Source organism: Cyprinodon tularosa, unplaced genomic scaffold, assembly GCF_016077235.1.
Source record: "Cyprinodon tularosa strain WSP-4 unplaced genomic scaffold, ASM1607723v1 ctg381, whole genome shotgun sequence".
Lineage (NCBI taxonomy): Eukaryota > Metazoa > Chordata > Actinopteri > Cyprinodontiformes > Cyprinodontidae > Cyprinodon > Cyprinodon tularosa.
In genome coordinates, this window is record NW_024039098.1 from 218,575 (window position 1) to 246,162 (window position 27,588).

The 27,588-nt window shown below is 39.9% G+C and overlaps 1 protein-coding gene across 1 annotated transcript in view; it reads left to right on the plus strand.

Annotated features, from left to right (window-relative positions):
- Nucleotides 1–27,588, plus strand: part of LOC119791157 (membrane-associated guanylate kinase, WW and PDZ domain-containing protein 2-like) — a 172,715-nt gene that overhangs the window by 121,689 nt on the left and 23,438 nt on the right. The window contains exons 10-16 of the mRNA XM_038297085.1: nucleotides 4,059–4,266; nucleotides 9,072–9,113; nucleotides 9,192–9,307; nucleotides 12,422–12,614; nucleotides 16,250–16,513; nucleotides 22,132–22,317; nucleotides 25,198–25,411. Coding sequence (XP_038153013.1) covers nucleotides 4,059–4,266; nucleotides 9,072–9,113; nucleotides 9,192–9,307; nucleotides 12,422–12,614; nucleotides 16,250–16,513; nucleotides 22,132–22,317; nucleotides 25,198–25,411 — 1,223 coding nt within the window. The remainder of the gene's footprint in view (nucleotides 1–4,058; nucleotides 4,267–9,071; nucleotides 9,114–9,191; nucleotides 9,308–12,421; nucleotides 12,615–16,249; nucleotides 16,514–22,131; nucleotides 22,318–25,197; nucleotides 25,412–27,588) is intronic.

Consider the following 27,588-nt stretch of genomic DNA (forward strand, 5'->3'; position numbering starts at 1 on the left):
CGCGTCAATATATCAACATATAAAAATATGGCAAAATTTCGTGAATTTTCGGGGGATTTCGTAGCATAACGATGACATATAGCAATATTTCATTAGTAAAAGAGATTGATATGGTGTTTTTAAATGGCAATATATCAGCATATGAAGATATTGTGATATTTTAATGTATCAATATTTTTTCCCTCGTCTTTAGAAGTTTTTAAGTCTGTAAAAAAGAAGGTTTTGAGGAAGAAGAAGAAGTAGTTTTTTTTTTTTTTTTTTTAGACTTTAGAAACTCAGAAGCTGATCAAATATCGGGTTAAATATCGGTGGGGTGGCCGATGTCCGATATCCAGTTCTAAGGCCGATACCGATAGGGGGCCGATTATATCGTGCATCCCTAACATATTATCTAATTATCTTATTTTGAGTAAAAATACTCATTCTATTGGCAAACTACCTCCTTTACCTACTTAGATTAAGAGTAAATACAGTTAATTTAAGAAATGTTTCCTTATTTCTAGATCGTTTTTCCAGTGCAAAGCATTCTGGGATATATCTGCCTTTTCTGAGGCCTTTTCTTCTTATACACTTTGTAGACATTTTTTCTCTTACGACCCTTGGCTATTTTCAAAGAACCGCGTTGAGAAAGGTGAGCTTTATTGACCCTCTAAAACCGTAGCTCACAACAGATATACGCCTGAAAGTTCGCAGAAAAAGATAGCTAACATGTTGAGCACGTAGGACAGCCTTATGCAAACATATCACCAGAATGATTGACAGTTAGGAGGACCACTTATTTAGATGATCCACCCAGAAATAAAAGAGGGTTGGATAGAAAAAAAGATAATTTGGAAGAATGACAACATCCCGAAGTAAATTTTGTCAGTGAAGTCAACGTTTTACTAACGTTGAGCTACTTTACAGTAAGGAAATGCATCTCTTTCATGTTTTTAATTTAGATTAACCCTTTATATGAACCCGAGGAAGGGTTAAATAAAAACAATCAGGCAACATGCTTTGAATATTTAAGAAAGAATATAAAAACGGTTTTATTTTTCCTTCCTACTTGGCCTTACTTCGTGTGGCTGCATGACACCAAGCTCTATTCTGAGTTTAATTTAGCATCGCCTCTTATAGGGAGGCGTCTATAGCTCAGAGAGTGAAGACTCAGATTAAAAAATAAGAAATTAGCTCATTTTTTTTAGATGGACTTTCTGTCAAATAAAGCTTTTTTTTTTTGCAGATGAGCCAATTTAGATTTGTCTCCATCAAATTCAGTAAGTGAATTCTGCAGTTAAGTTTCGTGCTGAATAATTAATGAATTATTAAAGGTGAGAAACTGATGATAAAGGAGCTGCTCTGAGCTTTAATGAGGTCCTCTCCCTGAGAGGAGCAGACTACCGTCACGTCAGAGGCGGTCACATCTGACGGCGCATTTCATTTCTCCATTCACTCCTCAGAACCAGCTGCCTAGTATTTCCCCGATGATTAACAGCCGTTCATGCCGCCTCAGTTTTTCCGCTTCCATCCGATTCGCTCTGACACTTCCCGATATGTCAAAATGTCGTCTGGGCTGTCTGTTTGCCGTCCTGCTGTGACTCATGCGGCCGCGCTTATCTGACACATCGAGGCTGACGCTCAGACTGACTGGTGTTGTGAAAACTGTCGCCGCTCCCACAAACAGCTCTGCGCATTTTCAAGATGTTTTGCAATGAAATTAACAACAAATCATCCGTCCACCTTAGAAAGAGACAGAAGAATATGCCAGGAACCGTCTTTTCATGGATGCCTCTTCAGATTTTCACAGCTGATCAACAAATTTTTCTGTTTAACATGTCGGCTTCAGCTACTAAATTCACTAACTTGTTGCTGGAATGACTACCTCTCCTATCCCCGCCCCCAAACAGGAGTAATCTTTCACTACTAAGAGGCCAGAATCAGTCGGATCAGCTTTAGATTTCTAATCAAATGACCAAACACTGAATGTTTGTCTGTTTCAGCAATTAAACAGCAACTTACTTCTTTTCTTTCAACTATCTTTAACTTCTATTATGTCTAATGTTTGAAAAAATGTATATTTCAACTTTTTTAACATTAGTTTGTGATGTTTTACCCTCATTTAGTCCAGAAAGAAGCCTGCTAAATACCATGCAAGTCTCTCTTCTGTTCATTGCATATATTTTCTCTTTTTTATTAAATCAGTCGTACTTTTTCGTCGTCTTCTTAGGCAGGGGTGGGCAATTCCACTTCATAAGAGCTGCAACTTTTAGATCCAAGCTTGGTCCAACACACCTTAATCAATTATCTCAGTTACCTCCTCAGTATGCAGTCAGTTCCTCCAGAGTTTTACTTACTTCTCCAATTATTTGATTTAGGTGTGTTGATACAAAGGTGCATTTAAAAATCGCAGGATTCCGGCCCTCAGGAACTGGAATTGCCCGTCCCTGTTCTACGGGTCCTCAGGAATCACCGTCCAGCATGTTTTCAGATGATTCTTCTTCCAGCACACCTGAATCCAATAATTGCATGATTTCCTCAATAGCAATCAGAAGCTGCAGAGGCTTGTTAGTCACCTTTTATTATAATGAGGTGTATGGAGGCAGGGAGACATCTAAAACATGCAGGACAGTCAAAGACGCCTGTACCAGAGGGACCTTTACAAGCCGGGCTGTAGCCTGTCTTTGAAATGTGCTGCTTTTTCACTCTTTACCACATTTTCACTGTACTATCATATATATATATATATATATATATATATATATATATATATATATATATATATATATATTATACCTAATGCACCTAAATAGCCAGGGAGATACAGTGGGGAGAACAAGTATTTGATACACTGTTGATTTTTCAGGTTTTCCCACCTGCAAAGCTTGTAGAAGACTGTAATTGTTATCATAGGTAGGTACTCTTCAACTGTGAGTAATGGAATCTAAAACAAAAATCCAGAAAAATTCAATGTATGATTTTTAAATAATTAGTTTCCATTTTATTGTGTGAAATAAGTATTTGATACACCAGAACAATGAAACTTAATATCTGGTACAGAAACCTTTGTTTGAAATTACAGAGATCAGACGTTTCCTGTAGTTCTTGACCAGGTTTGCATACACTGCAGCAGGGATTTTGGCCCACTCCTCCATACAGATCTCCTCCAGAGCCTTCAGTCTGCTACAAGTTTTGCAAGTGGGAAAACCTGAAAAATCAACAGTGTATCAAATACTTGTTCTCCCCACTGTATGTAATAATTAAAGGTCGACTGATGCAGTTGTTTTCAGTTTTCTTTTTAAGCCCAATGCTAACTATTTTTAGCATCAGTCTAACTGATCTCTAATATGTGCTGCCAAAAGTTGGGGACGATTTTTTAAGCAAATATTGACTTTTCTTTATTACATAATAAAAATGACACATTAATAAAGAAACGTCTCAATTTAAACTAAAAAGAAACTTCCAATACTAAATCAGACAAAGCTTTAACAATGGATTGCATACAACTTATGTAGCCTCAGGGCACGGCTGCTGAAAGCATCGGCCCATTTTTATCTACTGATGTGTGTTTGTCCTTCTATCAAACGATCGATCTATGCATCAATGTCTATTGATAAATATATAAACTCAACTTGGATTAATTTATTCAATACAGCTTTTTTAGTTTGCAATCTAGTTTTGTCTAAAATAATGGTAATTTTATTCTTTTTTTTTGTAGTAAAATGTCTTTTCTTTAGGAATGTTTTGGCCTTAATGACCATAAGTCAGCAAGAAGGTGTTGTGATAATATTTTTCTTTTTCATAGATTATTCTGAAAACTTTCAGCTACTGGAATTGAGTGAAAAAAGCAGCTTAAGTCCAAAGAAAAAAATGTAAACTATTAGCAACATTTATGCTCCAAAACATAAATGTTGATCTCAGAGTTAGAAATCTCCTGCACTGTTTCCGTTGTTGGATTTCTGGATCTTTATCAGATTAAGGCATAGATGAGGGGTCGTTTGTGTTTTAATCACGCTGATGGGGCTAGATGGAAAGCAGGAAAGGGAAGCATTGACTCGTCATGCCGCTGTGCTTTGCAGGTGCTGGAGCAGTGGGAGTCCCAGCAGGGCCAGAACAGCCCCGCTCAGACCAGCCGCTCAGCTCCTCTTACCTCCCACAGCGCCCCCTTCCCAACACACCACCTCCACAGGGCCTCAGTCCCAGACTCAGCCTCCGAGGCCTTGGCCCTGGCCAAACCAGATCCCTATGACCTATTTGAGAAGTCCATGGCTATCTATGAGAGTAGGCGTAAGTACCGGAGCTCTGATTGCAGGTGAAAACACACACATACCTGCAGTGGGTATGGAGGATAGCATCCAGGATTGAAAATGCTTCTTTTTTAATCTTCAAATAACAAACGCACAATAAAGAATGGATTTAACCTTCTCTGAAATACTACCAGCTGTTGTTATAAACTGTGATAATATCCTAGAATAGAAACTCCACACAACCGCTTTATTATGCAGTTCAAATATATGGTACAGCAATAACATAACTCTCTCTGGCTTATAAAATACTATAATAGTGATTTTCTTATAGTGTGATCTGATCACAATGCATCACCATATTTTTCCCCATATAAATTCTTATATATGTGAAGGTAAAACTGCATGCCCAGGCCTTAAGAAACAAAGACATGAATGAATAGTTTCACAAGGACTGTAAATTTTCTAACAGGACCGGATATAACCTGCAGGCGTAAGTGACTGTTGACTCTTTGAAATATCTGTTGTGTTCAGGTTTCTATGTGGGATCTCCTGTTAACCTGCTGCAAAGGACGCTGTTTTTTTTTTTTAAAGAGCGGTTCAACATCTGGTGCACTTCATTCCCTTTAGTCATATTGCTCTGCTTTTAAAAACGTGCTGTGTGGATGTCAAGTGTTGTTTGAGCTGAAATAAATTATTAAAGTTGTATCTTTGCTCAAACCTCTGCTGGGTTTCCACGGCTAACATGAAGATGCGATGTGACCACTTTACTCGGAGTCTCATAGGGATAATGGCGGCAGGCTGACTCTCCTTAAACTCCATCCTTTTACAAAGCACAGAGACAATGATGGAGAAAGACTTGCCTTTATGTTTTTTGTGGATAACCTCATTGTGGCTGGATGCTGGCTGAAAAGCCCACATGATCACCCCAAATCACCTCGCCAAACAGTTAAAGTCATATGAAAAATCATATTTAAATGTCAAATCACTCTTATCAGGCGATAAAACACATTTTTTCTATCAAAGATACATATCCTGATTAAATCTGAGCTAAGAAAACCTGAAGTCTCCCAGAAAAGGTGGATCTAACAGTGTGGCAGGTATAAAGACACCAATAAAAGAGCATCCTCTCCACATCAAAGCATGGGGGTGGCAGCATTATGATTTGGGGTTGTTTTCATTTCTCTACCTTTTTAAAAATTACGATTAACTGACTGAGCTTCATTCTGCAGCAAAGAGAAGACTCGACAGACAGAACGAAAATCCCCACAACAGGATAAAGATCTTGAATGCAGACATGAAGATTATTAAGAATTTGCTGGTAGACCTGAGCAGACCTGCCCAGAGGAGGTGCCCTAACAAGCTGACGAAAAAAAAGTAAAGATTTCCCCTTCTGCCAGCCTCCTAATCAAAACAGTTCAACAACGTCAAATTTAATATCTTATTTAAAATATAAAAAAAAAAAAAAAAATCCTGTCTTAAAATCTGTGGGGGTTTTTTGTTATCGTATGCAGGCCAGTTAGTTCTACGTCAGACTGAAGGCCTAAATTCGGCCAATCATTTATCAACGGTCATCTGTCAATCAAATTTTTTCGGTCATAGCATCTTGATTCATATGTCACAGCTAATATACGCAACGGTTGAAATCAGAATCCTTTCCTTTCCCATTGAGTTGCGTCCCAGTGTTCACTGGGATGAACGTCTGTGTCTTCGGGCAGGCGTAGAGCTAACAGAACTGGCAGCGTAGCGAGGCAAGGGCTCAAACATGTACGGCTGGAAGCCTTCTACACCAAACCAAGCTTCTGCCGCCCTGGCGTCCTCTTCCACAACATCTTCGTCCCCGCTTTCCTCCTCTAAATAAAAAATGGATGATGGAGGAGACTCATCCACGACCTCCGACACTAAACTCTCCTCCTCTTGCATGTTTCCGCTGTCCATAGCGTTCCTTGACAGCGTCGTTTCTAAGTCACCAATTTAGTGCTAATTGGTCCCAATGGAATTTCCCATTGGGAACCTGCTAGCACTAAGTTGCTAACTGGTTAGCAAGATGCTTCCAAGAAACTGGCAACAACCAAACTTTCTTGCAAACCTTCCGGCACAATAATCCCTCCCTCTTGATAAACGCCCAATCACATTCACTTTATTCATTCGTGTAAAGTCGTGCTAGCCTCGTGAGACCATCCTGATCTCGCGAGCTTTCAAGATTTCACTCGCAAATCAGTCTGGAGACTCTCCGTTAAAGAAAATTTGGAGCCGTTCACCAAACGAACGTCCAATCAGCGTTGGCTTTGAGGCGGGTTGAGGTGTGACGCAACAAGAAGCACGACAGTTCAGTCTAAAGAACATGGCGGCTTCAGCCAATGAAACTAGCGTTAGCGTGGCTATCGAGCAAGTTTTATCGGAATTACAGAGTATTTCTTCACTGAAAGAAGAGCAAAACACTGCTCTGGAGGCTTTTCTCAGAGGAAAAGATGTTTTTGCTCTTCTCCCGACTGGTTTCGGCAAGAGTTTGATCTATCAATTGGCTCCTCTTCGTCGTCGCTCTGTTAGTACGTCATATGCTTCGTTGATCTGATTGGTTTATTTGGCCCGTCTATCACCAACATAGGCCAATCAGCTAACCAGTATTTTCGCCCCTTCCCAAAATTACTTCAACGGAAGGTTTCCAGATGGATATGCGGAGCAAGGTTAAAGTCGTGCATCACTCGGGAGAATTCGGAAATTCAACGGATGGAACGGCCGTTTCCCTACGATTTTAAAAGTTCTGCACTTCACTTTACACCCAAACATTCCTGCCTTGGTCTTAATGTATTAGATCTTAGTTTAAAAAAAAAATGTTTCTGTTGGTAAAACTGAGTCTGAAGCAGATCTCCTGGATTTTAAGTAATTTTTCTGAGCTTCCTGATGTCCTCCCACTTGTCATCATTTTAAGGCATAGTGTTGCCTTAAAATGGTCTTTACATAAAGGACCATTTATTATTAAAGGGCACGATCCGCAGCGTCCGGTTGCAGCTTTTTATATTTTCTTGACTAATTAAATCCTACACTGTAAAAACGACAACTCAAAATTGTTCACCTTACTAAGATTTTTGCATTCACTGACAATAAAATTGCCAGTTGGAACTTGAACTGTCTGTTGTGAGCCAGTTGAACTCACTTTCATAAGTTTCTGATGAAAAGTTCATCTTATTCTATAAATGAAGTTGAGTTTACTTAGAAGTTGTAGTTGACACCCAGTCCGAGCGAGGTCAACTTATCTGCACATGCTCATTTCAAATTTGTCATGGCAACCGGCTGCTACAGGGTTTCCATGGATTTTCCCAGGAGCTCCCTTCTAAAGTTTGGTTCAGCCATCTGGTCACTCTGCTGGCTGTAACTTTCCCTGAAGACTCGTCCAAGAGAAGACTAAGGCACTGGTTTCCCCTCATCTCTGGCAATATTGCATTATTTGTAAGGTTTTAACAGGAGTTGGAAAGTAAAAAAATATATGCTGAAACCAGATTTGCTGTAAGCATAAGATTACTTGTTTACATTGTGGAATTGTAAACCTGTTTTTGCTGATATATTCAAAAAACATGCAAAATATCACTCATTTACTATCAGGGCTGCTCAGTGGCGCAGTGGGTAGCACTGCTGCCTTGCAGCAAGAAGGTTCTGGGTTCGATTCCTGGCCCAGGGTCTTTCTGCATGGAGTTTGCATGTTCTCCCTGAGCATTTGTGGGTTCTCTCTCAGTACCTCCTACAGTCCAAAAACATGACTGTTAGGTTGATTGGCTTCTCTAAATTGTCCTTAGGTGTGAGTGTGTGTGTGAATGGTTGTTAGTCCTGTGTGTCTGGTGACCTTTCCAGGGTGTACCATGCCCCACTTGGGAAAAGCGTGTAAGAAAATGAGTGGATGGCTTACTGTCAGTGGATGATGCAATCGGTTGGGGGATTTAAACTAAAAAATTTAAGTTATTACAGGGGATGGTAATCTGAACTTAAAATAATAAGTTTTTACAGACTTGAATTAAAAAAACTTAGTTGGCAGAACTTGAAAAACTTAGCTGACACAACTTAATAAGTGTAGTTCTACAAAACTTAAAAAATTAAGTTGATGCCTTCAACTCAAAAATTCTGTGCAGCCGGTTGCCTTGAAATTTTGAGTTGAACTAACTTTTTCGTTTTTACAGTGTAACAGTGTAGAATCTAGTGGGGTTTTTGGGGTTTTGGATTAAATCATTTTGAAAGAGGATGTATTTACTTTTCGTCTTTATTCTATATATAGGAAGGAAAATGTTCCATTTTGCTGCTTTATGGCAGATCTTTATTTTACATTAGCCATTTTAGTTAATGCCCTTTCTTTGTTGAAAATGGAGGAAAAACAACTTTCCCTGATGTTTAAATGATGCTGTTTGTTAGACTTCAAACAGTTTTATGGTAATGCATGGTTTATCTTCATCCTACTGGAGGGGCAAACAGCTGTGTCAGTCTGCAGTCATGATTTTCCTCTCTCATTGTTCACGCTGAGTCCCAGCAGAGCGCTCGCTATGATTAAAGCAGATACAATTGGAATCAATTTTTCATTCGCTGCCTCTTGTCTGCGGCTGGGTTTGCCCTCGTGTGCCGCGGATCATGGTGTAGCATGGAGCCCCCTGATTACAGATCAGTGCTTACATCCCACCTCGTGTTGTAAATAATGAAGAGCCGTATTACCCTCTGTAAGCACTTCCTGACTTTATGGATGATGCTGAGATTCTGCGATGACATTAGTGCTGACTAGAAGATTCGGTCCTATATGGGAGCATCTGTTTTTTGGTATCTCTCTCTCTTATTGTCTGCATTGTTTTTCTCTCTTCTTTTCTCCAGAAACTGTGCAGCCAAGGACTGTATTTCCTGTGGACTCATCAGGTAAATGCATGACGTCTGGACGGATATTGTTCCCATCTTCCAGACATGTGATCTAACTGTTTTTTCTATTGGTTAAAGGAGCAGAATACCAGGACATCGAGGTCCACCTGCGCAGACAGAAGTCTGGGTTTGGTTTTCGGGTGCTGGGCGGTGATGAGGCCGGGCAGCCTGTGAGTGTGGAGACACGTGAGAAGGCTCGTATGGCGATGGGTGTGAAACCCTGTCATTTTCTACTCTAATCCACTCCACACCCACTCTGTTTACCTAACCCCTGACCCTCAGCCCTGAGAGAGTGCTGGCTTGCTATTGATGTAACCCTCCAACCACAGTGGTTTGCAGAAGTATTCACTCCCCCCTGAGCTTTCCTACATTTTGTCACATAGTAACAACAAACTTAAAACTGAAAAAATAAATGATTGTGAACTAAAAGAAATCTAAAATAATCTGAAAAAGCATGAGCTGCATTTTCTGCTGTTTAGATATAATATATGTGACTATTAGGGCTGAAACAATTAATTGGATTAATCGATTATTCAAATAATCATCAATTAATTCAGTAATCGATTAAGCGTTAACTGAAGTATAGAGACTGTAAAACATGCCTTTAGCTGAATGAGCGACACACTGATACCGAGATTGTATGTAAACATTTTGCATTTAAGATTTAAAAAAACTCTTTAAATCTGCTCTATCTAAAACTCCTTAAGTGGAAAAGTTTTAGTTTCACCCGGTTTAATTTAGTAAAACGTCTTCTTTAAATAATCTTTTGCTATACGATTATTAATCAATGAATCGAAAAAATAATAGACAGCTTAATCGACTTATAAAAATTAATCGTTAGTTGCAGCCAATATTGAGCATTTCTTTTTCAAGTTTTCCAGATTTTTAATTGGATTAAGGTTTGAACTTTGATTAAAATACTTTATTTTAAAGGAGAAGTCTGGTCAGCAAGGAATAATCAATGGATAACTATATATACTTTGAACCAATACGTTCGCAGTGATTTAATTAATTTAACATTAATCAGTAAAAACAAAAAATAATAATTTTCATGGCGATCACTGAGTCTGGAAGCGGCCATTTTTGCCCAAATATAGTAACCCCTCCCTCCTGCCATCTTTCAGCAGTGACGTCACGGTGCGGTAAGCCTAGCGCCATTCTCCCCGCTTTACAAGCAAAATCAATGGGAACTACTAGACACATCTGCAATCAACAACAATTATTGAAGATTTCCAGAGGACTTCACCATTGAAATTCACCAGAGCTATAGTGAAACTGACAATGCCCACGTGCATGGCAGCTGGATGCTGGAATACATTGGGTAAAAGTGAAAAGAAAGAGTTATTCCACCTTTCTGATTCCTGATCCTCCACGGACGGGTTGGTCGTTGGATCGCCAACTTGAAGAGGGAGGATTTGCCATCGAACTTCTGGCCAGAGAAAAAACCCGTAATATGTAGCCAACATTTGGAAGAAGAATGTTTTCAAGAAGACTTGGATAATAGCGCGTTGTGACAAACACCAGATACAGCACTGGGACTTGATCAACAGCCGATACCGCAACGTGACGTCACAAACCAGTAGGTGGCAGTAGTGTTCTTTGACAAACATGGACGCCTACAGTAAAGCACATTCACATGAAAATTACTCTGAATTAAAAACACTGATCATTTATTGAACAGGATGGAATAATTTCATATTTAAAGAACTTTCAGAAGTTTGTGTTCTTAATGTGACCAAACTTCTCCTTTAAACCATCCCGTTGTGGCTCTGGTTTAATACAATTTCTAATTAGTTTTTTTTTCCTTTTTGGGGTAAAAAGAAGCATCTCCTCAGTATGATACTGCCACTGCCGAGCCTCAAGGCCAGGATGATGAGCGCCGATTCAACAGAGGGAAATTACACACTAGTGCAAAGTCTTTCTTTTTGGTCAAAATCTTTGACCCAATATTAAAACATTAAAATAAGCAACCCAACTCCCCTTAAAAGACGTATAATCCATCCATGCTGCGCTTGGAGGCCAGCAAATATGAAAAACTTCCGTCAACTGAGTGAGAATAGTGGTCCTCTCTTCTGCCATCAAAAAGTATGTAAATTATTGAAATCTACAATTTCTAAAGGAGTTTGATTGATTCTGAATATTTTAAAAGACTACAGCAAAATTCTGCATCCAGTGGACAGATTTATTGAGATTGTAAATGACTGCACTGTCCCGGCAGATAAAAAATGTTGGCTCCATGTTTTTCTACAGTCCATCAGAGATGGCAAAAATACTCACTTTCCGTACTTGAGTAAAAGTACAGATACTTGTGTTAAAAAATACTCTGGTAAAAGTGGAAGTACTGATTAAACTTCTTTACTCAAGTAAAAGTAACAAAGTACAGGCTTGTAAATGTACTTAAAGTATAAAAGTAAAAGTAGAAACTACTTTTTTCATGCCGTTGCCTACATTTTAAATGGATGTCTGCCAATAGGACTAGATCTCCGTTGTGTTCATTTTCAATCATCTCGTCGTCCATGCTACTATGCTAACGCCACCGCCACCAAGCTGCAATGATTTGCCGCCAATGAATACCGCCGAATCTGTCGATTCATCTTGTAGTGGTGCGTCAAATGCAACGTAGATTCCCATCCAATTAGATTGAATTTGGTATTGATGACGTGAAAAAAAATAACGGTAACTCCATTGAAATGATTCAAAACTAAAGTAACGAGCCAATTTTTTTAAATGTAAGGAGTAGAAAGTACAGATATTTGTGTAAAAATGTAAGGAGTAGAAGTAAAAAGTCGCCATAAAAATAAGTAGTAAAGTAAAGTAAAAATATCAGAAAAATCTACTTGAGTACAGTAACAAAGTATTTGTACTTCGTTACTTCCCATCTCTGCAGTCCATTACAATTTGCCTAAATTAACTGGGATTTAATTATATACATATATATATATTTTATTTAGGTATCAAAATAAAGTAGATGAATGCATGCCTACTTAGTATTTGTAAAAAAAAAAATTCAACAAAAGAAATATGAAAACTGCATCACTTGCTTTCCATTTTATAGTTATGTGCAATTTGGCATTAATCTGTCACTAAAATCTAGATAAACTGCAAACTAATTGTAGGTTGTAAAGAGACTGAATGTAAAAAGGTTCAAGGGACACAAACTCTTCTGCAAGGCACAGGATGTAAAGTTAGACATCCTTTCTGATTAACAATAACTGTAACACCTGCTAATTAACACAATAAGCCCATAATCTAAGTTTAATCTGGAGGTCAACCCCATCCAACTTTCTCTGTTTAAATGAACTAAATAGATCCTTATTGGAGCGATCATAGAGAAGAGTCCAGCAGATGTAGACGGACGGCTACGGCCGGGCGATGAGCTGCTGTTTGTGGACGGGATCCCGGTGGTGGGGAAACCGCACAGATACGTCATCGATCTGATGCATGCGGCGGGTCGGAACGGACAAGTCAACCTGGTCATCAGGAGGAGGGCGCAGGCAGTAGGTAAGTGTGATAAGAATCGTTTCTATAGACTTTTAGGATCTTCTCTGTGATTCACTACCTCGAGTTCTCATTCAATTTATTCAATAATCCGGTTTAATTTTACCATCAATGTCAAGATGTAAGTAATGCCAAACCTAAAGGATAAAAACATTGAACTCTCACTGGAAAAAATCAAAATCTAGATAAGTCATTTTTTCTTAAAATAACTGCATTTGTTCTTGGATTGAGGAGATTAAAGAGACATTTTGCCAATGGAATAAGACAATTTAGATTTAAAATAAGAAAACACAATTGCATTGTCTTATTTTAAATGCATATTATCTAATTATCTTATTTTAAGAGTAAAAATTGTAATTCCATTGGCATACTATCTCATTTACCTACTTGAATTAAGGGTAAATACCCTTAATTTAAGAAATTTTTACTCATTTCTAGATCGTTTTTTGCAGTGCTGACATGTTCGTTGTTGGGGCGACAGTGGCGTTGGATGTAGGAGTTTGCCCTGAAATCGAAGGGTTGACGGTTCAAACCCCGACTCCGACTTTCATTGTCGTTGTGTCCTTGGGCAAGACACTTCACCTGCATTGTCTACTGATGGTGGTCAGAGGGCCCGGTGGCGCCAGTGTACGGCAGCCTCGCTTCTGTCAGTGAGCCCCAGGGCAGCTGTGGCTACAATGTAGCTAGCCACCATCAGTGTGTGAGTGTGTGCGTGAATGGGTGAATGAATGTAGTGTAAAGCGCTTTGGTCAAGTCTCCTAACTTGAATAAAGGCGCTATATAAGTACATGCCATTTACCATTTACCATTTCATCACTAGGAAGTTGTCTTAAAACTGCAAAAACAATCTAAAATGTCCTAAATTAAGTGTATTTACACTTAATTTGTGTGGATTAATAGGATAATTTGTCAATGGAATGAAGATTTTACTCTCAAAATAAGATGATTAGATATTATGAGCTTGAAATAAGACAATGAAATAATTTTTTTCCTATTTTAAATGTAAATTTTCTTGTTCCTTTGGCAAAGTGTCTGACTTACCTCCTCAATTCAAGAAAAAATGCGCTTATTTTTGTTAGAATAATTATCATTAATGATGTGTGAGTTTATTACGCCTTGGTATTAGCTGCCTGTTGCGTGTCAGAATTGATGTTTTCCACAATAGTTTATCTGATTAAGACGGTCCTGTTATACAGTTATAATCTTCATTCTGTACGTGGCAAATATTTGAGAATGGAATGAGAGCGGTGTCCTTCAGCTGAGAATAAATTGTAATATTTTAATAAGGCTGGAGCCATGGATGTCTACTCATCTGCAAACGTTTATTATGTAAAATGTGATGATGTGGCAGAGTGGAGATGTATAAAATGGCTTTTTAACTGTTAATCGGGGCCACTTCCCATGAAGTGAGCCCGGGGGTATGCAGCTGCCATTCTGTAAACTCTAAGCAACTTCTCTGATCTGAGTAAGATTATAATTTCTATCAGAATCTGTTGTCATGTCTCCTGGTTATTTTAATACATATAAGTTATTAAGAGTTATTTAAAGAGTTGGTCATGACGGTTTTAAGAGATCTGACCCACATGCAGAAAAAGAGAAACCGGAGAAAAGTTTAACAGGTTTATTGAGGAGTTCAAAGGGTTGGATTTGGGGGAACTCAGAGAACTGGTGAACCGGAACTGGAAGTGAGAAGGAAAGTTCACAGAGGTTAGTTCAGGGTCCGTGGGAACTTTGAACGTCATCTTGCAAAAACATAGATAAGCAGGATTCACGATTGTGGAGAAAGGTTTCTTCCCTGAATCCAGTCGGTGTGGGTTTTTCCAGAGATAGAGGGGCTCGTTGGAGGGCGGACAGGTTTTTGGTTTGGTTGGTTCCTGAGGAGCAATGGAGCGGACTGCCACTTAGATTTCCTGGAGAACTTGAACGGGACGTGTGGAGATGAATCCCCTGCTCAGTGTGAAGGTCAAACAATCCTTCCAGGGGGAGAAGGCCAAACATCATCATGTTAGACTCAGAGAAAGAAAGACTCAGTTAGACTCAGCTAAACTCAGCTTGGCTAGAGTACCCAAAACTGGAAAACACTCTGGCGTCGAAGTAGTGGCAGTCCACCGCTTAAGAAGTCCAGCCGCAGGTGTGAGGGAGGACCAACGAGAACAGGGCGCCACCTGGTGGTGGAGGGGGAAAACACAAAAAACAACCCACGCAGACTGGATTCCTAACAGAGTTTGTCCCTAGTGATCTCTTTTCAGGAAAAAAGCGGAGAGATATAGCGTCCAGGTGCAGACACAGAGCATATCTTTAACATTTTAAGAAAAAAATTACTTATCTAGATTTCATTTTTTTCCCAGTAAATAATCTCAAACAGCAGAACACCAGAACCTGATCTATAGAAATTAAAGATCAGATGAGAAACAATGTGAAGTTTGGGTTTCTGGTATTTGGTATTTGATTCAGTCTTGTTGTATTTACACTGAAGCTTCCGCAGAAAAAAATACAAAACTAGGCTTCAGCTCTCAAACAAACCTTTTCCTCTCGGACTTCCTAATCCTCTTTACCTGCACAGCTTTTACCTGGAAGCCTTAAAGGTTCCTCCTCTGATCTCATCGTCTCCACCTTCCCTTAAACATGCATACGCTCTTCTCACCAGTTCAACACCTCCCACTCCATCCGCCCTCACTGCCAATCTCTTCCTGCTCTGTGACTCATGCCTGACCCCCTCTGTGACCCTTACATCCAGTCCAATCATCTGACTCCCACCAGCACTTTACAGAGTGTCAGACTTTCCTTTCTGCTTCGAGCTCGTACTCCTGCCTCCACCCACTGCCACACATTTAGCTAATTTTTTGGCCGTTATTTTTCTTTTTTATTAATAATCTCTCTCCACACTATTTGAAAAGATAATTCAACACGTGGGTGGTAATTATGACTGGATACTAACTTAAGAAAATTAATCCTGGCCATTACTTACAACATAATAGATTTAAGTTTTTTAGCTGCAAAACGAGAGCTTTGAGGTCTGAAGACCATTAAGGTCTGTTGTTTTATTGAAATATTATCTTTCTTTTAGCCCAGATAAATGTCTCATTATTATTATTATCAGTGTATTTGAATATATGCAAAGTAATACTTTGTATACTGCACCTGATTTTAGGAGTTTACAAGAAAAAATCTATTTATTTTCTATCTATAAGTCGTACCACTGATTCCCAGTTGAATTAAAGTCTGGATTTAGACTGAGACATTAAAAACACATCAATTTAGATGTTTAGATGGTCCACAGGTCTTAAAGCCTCCAACTGATTTTCTTCCATAATTGTGCTGAATTTACCTCCATTCAGCTTTCTATCAACGTATACCAGCCTCTGCTATAGAGAAGTATACCCACAGTATGATACTGCCTCCACCATGTTTTACCGTTTGGATAATTGTAGCAGTGAAGCCTTCAAACATCATTTACATTCATACTTAGGTTACAGAGCGGCTAAAGGTTTAACTGGACTCAGAATAAAGGGAAGTACTTTATAAACGTTTCCTTCAACTTTGCAATTCATCGCTATCGTGTGTAGCAGCCTGTTGAATCCCAATAAAGTTTGAAAATATGAAGGCAGTTAGACTGAGACCTCTACCTCCCCCTACAGGTGAGTCCTGCCCAGAAAACAGCCGTAGCCCGGGCTCCGTCTCCACGCAGCACAGCTCCCCCCGCAGCGACTACACGTACGGAAACAGCACCAGCAGTACCCAGGCCCCAAACACCAGCGTAGGGAACGCCGCCGCTACTTCAGACGGGGTGTCCACCACCAACGCAAAGCCTAGCGACGTCAGAATCAGTAGGAAGGAGAGCGAAGGCTTTGGCTTCGTCATCATCAGCTCACTCAACCGGCCTGAAACGGCTGCGACTAACAGTGAGTCCATCATTAGCTAAGCATGCTTCCTGCATGTTGACCATGTAGTGAAGATGATTTCCTGAATTAAATTCAATGATTTTCAATGATTGACATTTATTATGTTTGTATTTCCCTTTGGGTCATCTGTAGTTACATAAACTACAAGGAAGGAAGGAAGGAAGGAAGGAAGGAAGGAAGGAAGGAAGGAAGGAAGGAAGGAAGGAAGGAAGGAAGGAAGGAAGGAAGGAAGGAAGGAAGGAAGGAAGGAAGGAAGGAAATTTATGGAGGTAGGGTTTGATTGAGTCGCGAGAGGCTGAAATTAAAAGAGGACATATGGTACATAAGGAAGTAAGGACTTAAAAAGGGCAGAGAGGAAAGGAAGGAAGGGAGAATCAGAAAGGAAACAGGAAAGAAAGGAAGGGAGAAGCAAAAAGGAAACAGGAAAGGAAGGAAGGGAGAATCAGAAAGGAAACAGGAAAGAAAGGAAGGGAGAAGAAAAAAGGAAACAGGAAAGGAAGGAAGGGAGAATAAGAAAGGAAACAGGAAAGAAAGGAAGGGAGAAGCAAAAAGGAAACAGGAAAGAAAGGAAGGGAGAAGCAAAAAGGAAACAGGAAAGGAAGGAAGGGAGAAGCAAAAAGGAAAAAGGAAAGGAAGGAAGGAAGGAAGGAAGGAAGGAAGGAAGGAAATTTATGGAGGTAGGGTTTGATTGAGTCGCGAGAGGCTGAAATTAAAAGAGGAGGACATATGGTACATAAGGAAGTAAGGACTTAAAAAGGGCAGAGAGGAAAGGAAGGAAGGGAGAATCAGAAAGGAAACAGGAAAGGAAGGAAGGGAGAAGCAAAAAGGAAACAGGAAAGGAAGGAAGGAAGGAAGGAAGGAAGGAAGGAAGGAAGGAAGGAAGGAAGGAAGGAAGGAAGGAAGGAAGGAAGGAAGGAAGGAAGGAAGGAAGGAAGGAAGGAAGGAAGGAAGGAAGGAAGGAAGGAAGGAAATTTATGGAGGTAGGGTTTGATTGAGTCGCGAGAGGCTGAAATTAAAAGAGGAGGACATATGGTACATAAGGAAGTAAGGACTTAAAAAGGGCAGAGAGGAAAGGAAGGAAGGGAGAATCAGAAAGGAAACAGGAAAGGAAGGAAGGGAGAAGCAAAAAGGAAACAGGAAAGGAAGGAAGGGAGAATCAGAAAGGAAACAGGAAAGAAAGGAAGGGAGAAGAAAAAAGGAAACAGGAAAGGAAGGAAGGGAGAATAAGAAAGGAAACAGGAAAGAAAGGAAGGGAGAAGCAAAAAGGAAACAGGAAAGAAAGGAAGGGAGAAGCAAAAAGGAAACAGGAAAGGAAGGAAGGGAGAAGCAAAAAGGAAACAGGAAAGGAAGGAAGGAAGGAAGGAAGGAAGGAAGGAAGGAAGGAAGGAAGGAAGGAAGGAAGGAAGGAAATTTATGGAGGTAGGGTTTGATTGAGTCGCGAGAGGCTGAAATTAAAAGAGGAGGACATATGGTACATAAGGAAGTAAGGACTTAAAAAGGGCAGAGAGGAAAGGAAGGAAGGGAGAATCAGAAAGGAAACAGGAAAGGAAGGAAGGGAGAAGCAAAAAGGAAACAGGAAAGGAAGGAAGGAAGGAAGGAAGGAAGGAAGGAAGGAAGGAAGGAAGGAAGGAAGGAAGGAAGGAAGGAAGGAAGGAAGGAAGGAAGGAAGGAAGGAAGGAAGGAAGGAAGGAAGGAAATTTATGGAGGTAGGGTTTGATTGAGTCGCGAGAGGCTGAAATTAAAAGAGGACATATGGTACATAAGGAAGTAAGGACTTAAAAAGGGCAGAGAGGAAAGGAAGGAAGGGAGAATCAGAAAGGAAACAGGAAAGAAAGGAAGGGAGAAGCAAAAAGGAAACAGGAAAGGAAGGAAGGGAGAATCAGAAAGGAAACAGGAAAGAAAGGAAGGGAGAAGAAAAAAGGAAACAGGAAAGGAAGGAAGGGAGAATAAGAAAGGAAACAGGAAAGAAAGGAAGGGAGAAGCAAAAAGGAAACAGGAAAGAAAGGAAGGGAGAAGCAAAAAGGAAACAGGAAAGGAAGGAAGGGAGAAGCAAAAAGGAAACAGGAAAGGAAGGAAGGAAGGAAGGAAGGAAGGAAGGAAGGAAGGAAGGAAGGAAGGAAGGAAGGAAGGAAGGAAGGAAATTTATGGAGGTAGGGTTTGATTGAGTCGCGAGAGGCTGAAATTAAAAGAGGAGGACATATGGTACATAAGGAAGTAAGGACTTAAAAAGGGCAGAGAGGAAAGGAAGGAAGGGAGAATCAGAAAGGAAACAGGAAAGGAAGGAAGGGAGAAGCAAAAAGGAAACAGGAAAGGAAGGAAGGAAGGAAGGAAGGAAGGAAGGAAGGAAGGAAGGAAGGAAGGAAGGAAGGAAGGAAGGAAGGAAGGAAGGAAGGAAGGAAGGAAGGAAGGAAGGAAGGAAGGAAGGAAGGAAATTTATGGAGGTAGGGTTTGATTGAGTCGCGAGAGGCTGAAATTAAAAGAGGAGGACATATGGTACATAAGGAAGTAAGGACTTAAAAAGGGCAGAGAGGAAAGGAAGGAAGGGAGAATCAGAAAGGAAACAGGAAAGGAAGGAAGGGAGAAGCAAAAAGGAAACAGGAAAGGAAGGAAGGGAGAATCAGAAAGGAAACAGGAAAGAAAGGAAGGGAGAAGAAAAAAGGAAACAGGAAAGGAAGGAAGGGAGAATAAGAAAGGAAACAGGAAAGAAAGGAAGGGAGAAGCAAAAAGGAAACAGGAAAGAAAGGAAGGGAGAAGCAAAAAGGAAACAGGAAAGGAAGGAAGGGAGAAGCAAAAAGGAAACAGGAAAGGAAGGAAGGAAGGAAGGAAGGAAGGAAGGAAGGAAGGAAGGAAGGAAGGAAGGAAGGAAGGAAGGAAGGAAGGAAATTTATGGAGGTAGGGTTTGATTGAGTCGCGAGAGGCTGAAATTAAAAGAGGAGGACATATGGTACATAAGGAAGTAAGGACTTAAAAAGGGCAGAGAGGAAAGGAAGGAAGGGAGAATCAGAAAGGAAACAGGAAAGGAAGGAAGGGAGAAGCAAAAAGGAAACAGGAAAGGAAGGAAGGAAGGAAGGAAGGAAGGAAGGAAGGAAGGAAGGAAGGAAGGAAGGAAGGAAGGAAGGAAGGAAGGAAGGAAGGAAGGAAGGAAGGAAGGAAGGAAGGAAGGAAGGAAGGAAATTTATGGAGGTAGGGTTTGATTGAGTCGCGAGAGGCTGAAATTAAAAGAGGAGGACATATGGTACATAAGGAAGTAAGGACTTAAAAAGGGCAGAGAGGAAAGGAAGGAAGGGAGAATCAGAAAGGAAACAGGAAAGAAAGGAAGGGAGAAGCAAAAAGGAAACAGGAAAGAAAGGAAGGGAGAAGCAAAAAGGAAACAGGAAAGGAAGGAAGGGAGAAGCAAAAAGGAAACAGGAAAGGAAGGAAGGAAGGAAGGAAGGAAGGAAGGAAGGAAGGAAGGAAGGAAGGAAGGAAGGAAGGAAGGAAGGAAGGAAGGAAGGAAGGAAGGAAATTTATGGAGGTAGGGTTTGATTGAGTCGCGAGAGGCTGAAATTAAAAGAGGAGGACATATGGTACATAAGGAAGTAAGGACTTAAAAAGGGCAGAGAGGAAAGGAAGGAAGGGAGAATCAGAAAGGAAACAGGAAAGGAAGGAAGGGAGAAGCAAAAAGGAAACAGGAAAGGAAGGAAGGAAGGAAGGAAGGAAGGAAGGAAGGAAGGAAGGAAGGAAGGAAGGAAGGAAGGAAGGAAGGAAGGAAGGAAGCAGCAAAAAGGAAACAGGAAAGGAAGGAAGGGAGAAGAAAAAAGGAAACAGGAAAGGAAGGAAGGGAGCAGCAAAAGGGAAACAGGAAAGGAAGGAAGGAAGGAAGGAAGGAAGGAAGGAAGGAAGGAAGGAAGGAAGGAAGGAAGGAAGGAAGGAAGGAAGGAAGGAAGGGAGCAGCAAAAAGGAAACAGGGAAGGAAGGAAGGAAGGAAGGGAGCAGTAAGAAGGAAGGAAGGAAGGAAGGAAGGAAGGAAGGAAGGAAGGAAGGAAGGAAGGAAGGAAGGAAGGAAGGAAGGAAGGAAGGAAGGAAGGAAGGAAGGAAGGGAGCAGCAAAAAGGAAACAGGAAAGGAAGGAAGGGAGAAGAAAAAAAGAAACAGGAAAGGAAGGAAGGAAGGAAGGAAGGGAGCAGCAAAAAGGAAACAGGAAAGGAAGGAAGGGAGCAGCAAAAAGGAAACAGGAAAGCAAGGAAGGGAGCAGCAAAAAGGAAACAGGAAAGCAAGGAAGGGAGCAGCAAAAAGGTACAATCAGTTTGGTGAACGGCTCCAAATTGGCTTTTAGGCGGGTTGAGGTGTGACGCAACGAGAAGCGCGACAGTTCAGTCTAAAGAAAATGGCGGCTTCAGCCGATGAAACTAGCGTTAGCGTGGCTATCGAGCAAGTTTTATCGGAATTACAGAGTATTTCTTCACTGGAAGAAGAGCAAAACACTGCTCTGGAGGCTTTTCTCAGAGGAAAAGATGTTTTTGCTCTTCTCCCGACTGGTTTCGGCAAGAGTTTGATCTATCAATTGGCTCCTCTTCATCGTCGCTCTGTTAGTACGTCATATGCTTCGTTGATCTGATTGGTTTATTTGGTCCGTCTATCACCAACATAGGCCAATCAGCTAACCAGTATTTTCGCCCCTTCCCAAAATTACTTCAACGGAAGGTTTCCAGATGGATATGCGGAGCAAATCCATCTGGCGGAGTCAGGTTAAGGAATTGCAGCCTGCCGACAGTAAAGATGAAGAAGGAATTAGCTGTGTGTATATGAGAGTCATGGGTACTTGTTGCATTAAAATTATTTTAAGAGCATTAAAAAAGCATTAAATTATTCCTGTATAAACCCTGATTTAGACACACCCCATGATTGGATCTTTTTATTTAGTGTCCATGTAAACAAAGATTTGGATCTGATCAGGGACATTTTGCAGATGTAGCTGCTATTATGTAGAAGTAATAAAGCAAATGGAAAGTCGAACCTTTTGTGCGCTTGGTGTCTCAGAGAAGGCTGCTGAGAGGAGAGAGGATGTTACGGCAGAGAGAAAAGTGGCTTTACTGTTAAAGCCAATATTTTACACCTGAATGGATTATAAATGCAAATAGAACTATGAACCATTTTAATGGGGGTAATTATTTTGTTTTCTATGGTAGGCCCTGCCACCTGGCTTTTATACACAACAATTGGTCTAAATCTGCAAAGACAATCCCTTGAAAATCCTGCCTACCCTTCAGTTGTCTTTAATTTTCCTTCCATCCATCTTTGGGAATTTGTTTGTTTCTGGGAAACTGTTTTGGAAATCTCTGAGTCCTGGCAGGAAAAATGTGAAGCAGGCCCCTGTCTAGCTCATTTATAATGGAAACTCTCCCACTGCACGTCAGTCACACACATCTTCACTCTGCTGCTGAAAGCATCAGCGCTTCGCCCACATGCATGAAAATATCCTGGATTTCTTACATAAGCATGCAGCGGAAAGCAAAAATTAGAGAGAGGCACAGACACAAGTCATTCAGGCGGTGAGGTTTGTGCAGCAGTGGCAGTCCTTCAGTCTGATGCCTCTGTTTCGACTGCTCCTTCACCTGCATCCCCACCCAAATCCAACAGCTGTGCCCCATAAAATCGGCCGCATCATCGAAGGAAGCCCGGCCGACCGCAGCGGGAAGCTGAAGGTGGGAGACAGGATCCTGGCGGTGAACGGCCAGTCCATCGTCAGCATGCCGCACGCCGACATCGTCAAGCTGATCAAGGACGCAGGCCTGAGTGTCACTCTGAGGATCATCCCACAGGAAGGTGAGAAAACTGGAACACAAACAAGCAGACAATTAAACTTAGACGTTCAGAAATGGTTTTTATAGCCTTCAAAACCTCTAAATGAAATTCCTTAAAACTTCACTGCTTTTCTTTTATCATATATAGTAACGTCTGCATAAAACCCACACTCACTGCCTTTTAACAAACCTTATAGTTTGAGTCTTTAATCTGCTTTTACAAACATGTACATTAAAAACATCCATTCCTAACAGGCTTTAAGTTACTACAGCAAACATTGCTGACCTACATTGTAGATGAACAGCTGGACGAGCTCCTGTTCTGTTCTTTGCCATCGTCTGGATTTAAACACAGAATTAACGTTGTGCAGTTATCTGCCAGTCTTTTAACTTTAATCTCTTTTTTTTTTAGATATAATGATATAATGGCAGCAATCGGTGAACAAAAGCATCAACGATGAAAACTTGATGGATTTTTCTCAAATCTCATCTTATTTTAGCAGGAAAACAACTTTTAAAGATTGATCCAAACAGAGGTTATAAGAAAATACATCCAGCATCCTGTTTCTTACCTTTTAAAATTTAGTTCCCTTTTTTACTTTGGGTCTAAAATGGTCCAAGTTTGATACTTATGTTTGTTTTTTATTCCCTGATCTTTTGGATGGGGAAAAAAAATCCTAAACTGGCAATATTTTGTAAAAAATAAGCAGCAGATTAGATATATTTTAATGAGATTATTATATTTTTATTTTTATTATTATATTAATTTTTTTATGAAGCTAACAAAATGTTTTTTGTCCCAAAATGGTTTATTTAACAAAGATCTCCTTTCATCACATTCCAGCTTCGATCTTCAGTGATTTTTATGCGATGAACTGTTGCCAAAAAAAAGCAGACCCCCCTTTACTCTGACACCCCTTAAATAAAAGGGAATACAATAGCTGCCTTTTGACGTTTCCTTATTATTAAAAGAAATAAACCTGCCTTCCTTTCAAGCATCCCCTCAGCATGATACTGCCACTACCATGTTGATGGCAGAAATAGCTGATCCAGTTCCGATTTTCCATCTGAAATATTTTGTTTGAGGTCCCAATCACCTTCTGACACACGTCCGCTGTGTCCCTGACATTGTGTGTGTGGATTTTTTTGTTTAACTTTTTTTCAAAATGTACTTGTTGTGGCCCAGCTTTGATGACACAAAAAAAGGTCCACAAAGGCCACAGATGCACCAAGTAATTTACGCCGGCAAAAGAAAAAATGTTCCAAGCAAACTCCTTCAGTTTTCTTAGTTTATTTCTCCTCAGGCAAGCAAATAAAAAAGGACAAACATTTCCAACATGCTTCATTTATGCTGGTAAAAATACATACATCCACCCAGATGCATACTGGTCCTACCATTGACAGCCGATTTAGAAACTTAATTCACCCAAATTAATAATAACTAACCAGAAACACAGGAACATAACTAAATAACCAGAAAAAAAAACAAAATAAAGTAGAATAAAATTAGCTAGATTATCCACAAAAATTAAAAACTTTGTTAATTATTAACAAAAAATAATTGGCTCCTAACTGAAATTCATAAAAGTCAGGTTTGTGGAGGGGAAGACTAATGTTGTCCTGTTAATAGATTGTCACACCCAGGCTGTGGAGCTCTGCAGCTCCTCGAAAGTTACCCTGAGCCTCTTTACTGCTTCTCTGATTAATGGCTTCCTTTTAGCCAGCTTAGGTGGATGGAAGCATCTTGGTGGGTTTAATACACTGCTATCAGTGTATCAACCCTCCAGACCACTCAGGTCTTCTGGCTCCAGCCTGCTCTGCATACCTAGAACCAGAACTAAACATGGAGAAGCAGCATTTAGTTCCTATGCTCCACTTATCTGGAACAAACTTCCAGAAAACTGTAAAAGTGCGGAAAGCCTGAGTTCCTTTAAATCAAGACTAAAAACACATTTAGTTAGGATTGCCTTTGACTGTTCTAGTTAAACAGTTCAACTAAAACATGTTTTCTTTAGTCCAACTGTTTTTAATCTTCTTTTTTGTTTGTGCAATTTTCATTTTATTTTATTTATTTATTTTTTTCCTACTTGCTTTGATTCTGTTTTATCTTCCTATATTTGAATCATGTAAAGCACTTTACATTGTCTTTGTACTGAATTGTGCTATACAAATAAATTTGCCTTGCCTAAATGATGCATTGAACAAAGTTCAGTGTTTTCATTTGTTTGCTTCATGACCCAATTTCTGCGGTAAACTTCTTCACAACAGAGCGACTTCTTCTTTGGTGTTTGTGATGCTATTTGTTCTCTAAATATCCCAAACAGTCCTACCAGTGCTGCACAAAACAGCTTTTACAAATTCATTTTTACTTTAATTGGTAATTGGGTGATCTGGGTTTTATTTAGGGGTGTCAGAGTAAAGGGGGCTGAATGCAAAAGCATTCCTCACTTTCAGAGTTGAATATTTTTTTTATATGTATTGATCTCTTTTCACTTCATATTGATGGACATATGATGTAAAAGAGGTGTTGTGGTGCTCAACTCTTTTCCTTTAGATGATTATTTCACCAAACATTCGTCTCGGTTGTACAAATCTTAAAAAAGTGAATTAGTTGATGCCTTTTCCAAGTGCAAAATAACTAATTATATTGATTCTCTGTTTCAATCAAAGTTATACACTTATAATTTATAAAGCTCCTAGTTTAAAGTGTTGCCAGATTGTTGCCAATCTGTTTTAGAAAAAAGCTGCGCTGAAGTAAACATTCACTACCTGAATTCCCTAAAACCACAAAAGTATTGTCAAACGTACAGTTTTCTAGTTATACCTACAACTAGTTCCTGATTAGCAGAAAATAAAGTAGTCAAAAAACAAAACAAATGTATTGTTTTCTTGGCGTTTCTAGATCTCAGCAACCCTCCTTCAGCGCCGACGTCAGAGAAGCAGAGCCCCATGGCTCATCAGCACAGTCCAAAGGTGCAGCCCAACACCGCAGCCTCCCAGTCCAACCAAGCACCAGCAGAACCCAACCCCACTGCTGCTCAGCCCAACCCAGCACCCCATCAGAGCCCTGTGACCCTTCCTGCTCCTCCTCCTCAGACCTACACCCACGACGGCAGGTAGGATATAGTTTCTAAATATTTTGAACTGTTGTTTCATGAGGATTTTTTCTGACTCTGCTCAGTGTTTCTAAAGATGCATAGACTTTAGGAGGCTTGCACTAAAGTTTTATTTCTCGTAGCATACCTTGTAGCTTTATGCCGTGTAATATGTTATTAGGCTGGTCTTCCTTTGGGTGGACTGGTTCCTCTAAGGCAGAGGTCACAGATTATCGGACCATGGTCCAGATCTGGACCCTACGGAGCTCCTGAAAGGGACATGGAGGGAAAAAATAAACTTTTGCGAGATCTCGCAAAACTAATGCGGGATCTCGCAAAAGTTCTTTTTTCCCCTCTATTTCCCTTTAGGGGCTCCGTAGGACCCACCTGCTGGCTAATCTGGACCCAACCTGATTTAACACATTTATAAATTACTGCATGTTGTCCGACGACAGTGTCTAACTTCACTTGCACATCTTCTCCTGTTAATACGGTAAAGCCCTGGGGAGCGTCCGGCTCCAGGCTGCACGGGTTCCAAATCAGCCAATGAGCTGTCAGTCTGGGTTGCTGCTGCTGCTACTTTTAGACACAGCAGGCAAACCTGTGGCAAGCCGGGCGATGGGAAAGAAGGAGAAGACGATGAGAAAAAGAGAGCAGAGAAAGTGTGGACTGCTGCAAGAACTGTGGTGAACTGGTGAAAGAAAAGTGAAATGGTGCTCAAAGACGACCCTGCACATTTAGAGGATGTTTGGCTCAACCTGCTGCTGTGAAGCAGGATTCTCCACCATGAAGAGATTAAAAAATAAATCTGGATCCAGGCTCAAAATGAGCACCTTGATATGTGCTTGAGAATGGCTTAGTCTCCATTCAAACCCAGGTTTAAAGCCTTGCAGGGCAGCCTAAAGCCCACTGCCAACATTAAGACAGAAAAAAAAAAACCGCTCAGTTCAGGTGATAAAATAAGTAAATCAGGAAATTGTCTATATACCAAACTGAATTGTTGTTCTCCACTTCAAAAAACACTTTAGGTTTAAAAAAAATTTCTTATATATTTTTATTAAAAAATTCAATGTGTAACATGGATGCATAAAAACCTAATTTTATTTTAGAGTAAATTCTTTTTAAAGTAACGGATTAAATGTCTCCAGACCTTTACTGATTGATGATTTTCTTTATTCAGACCCCACTGATTTTTAAATTTCTACCCCTGCTCTAAAGGTTTAAATTCACTGGAACTATTAAATCAGGCTCATTTGCTGTCTAAGTTCAGTCAAAGATTTAGAAAAAAGGTTTTTGTTTATTTCCGAAATTCAAGAATGTTTTAGGGGAGTTTGAATTACATCTGTTTTTAAAATTTACTTTGTTGTTTTTAAGTAACTTTGAATCTAATTTGGCATTGTGTTTAGGATAAATGTTCAGTTGTAAGATCCTACTGTGTCCAAGTTTTAAGTTCTTACTGGACACATTTAGCTTAAACATCTCCCCGATTCCATCTATTTTGTGACACAACAATGTGCAACATCTGTACTTGACAGTAAAAGTGATGTTCGTAAGGTTAGCAAACGTAAACCTTTTTTTCAATCAATCAATTAAGGTCTTTGTCCCAAAGCGCATTTGGAAACTGTGTTACTTGTGGCTTCCTGAATTCTTCTTTGCAGAGCGGCATTTCAGCCTTTGTCTGTACAGGATTCGTATATAAAGACTCTGACTAGCATCTTTAGGCAAGGCAAGGCAAATTTATTTGTATAGCACAATTCAGTAGAAAGACAATGTAAAGTGCTTTACATTATTAAAATACAGGAAGATAAAATAGAATCAAAGCAAGTAGGAAAAAATAAAAAAATAACAATCCTAAAGCCATTCAGAGATTTATAGACTAACATAAGTATTTTAAAGTCTATTCTCTGAGATACAGGGAGCCAGTGTAAAGACTTTAGAACTGGGGTGATGTGCTCTACTTTCTTAGTCTTAGTGAGGATCTTTACAAGATCCTTTCTTTTTCTGTTCTGGATTGATGCATTTTTGCCCCAAATTATCACAGAACCCATAAGCAGTGTAGTTTTTATACTTGTTGTAACATCAGGAATGTTTTTCCCAATGAGGGTTTATTTAGATTTGATATCATTTCACACATGAAGTAGTCTGATGGCACGTTGCCTTAAAATACTTCCAAAGATGTGTCTCCCATGAACTCAAAT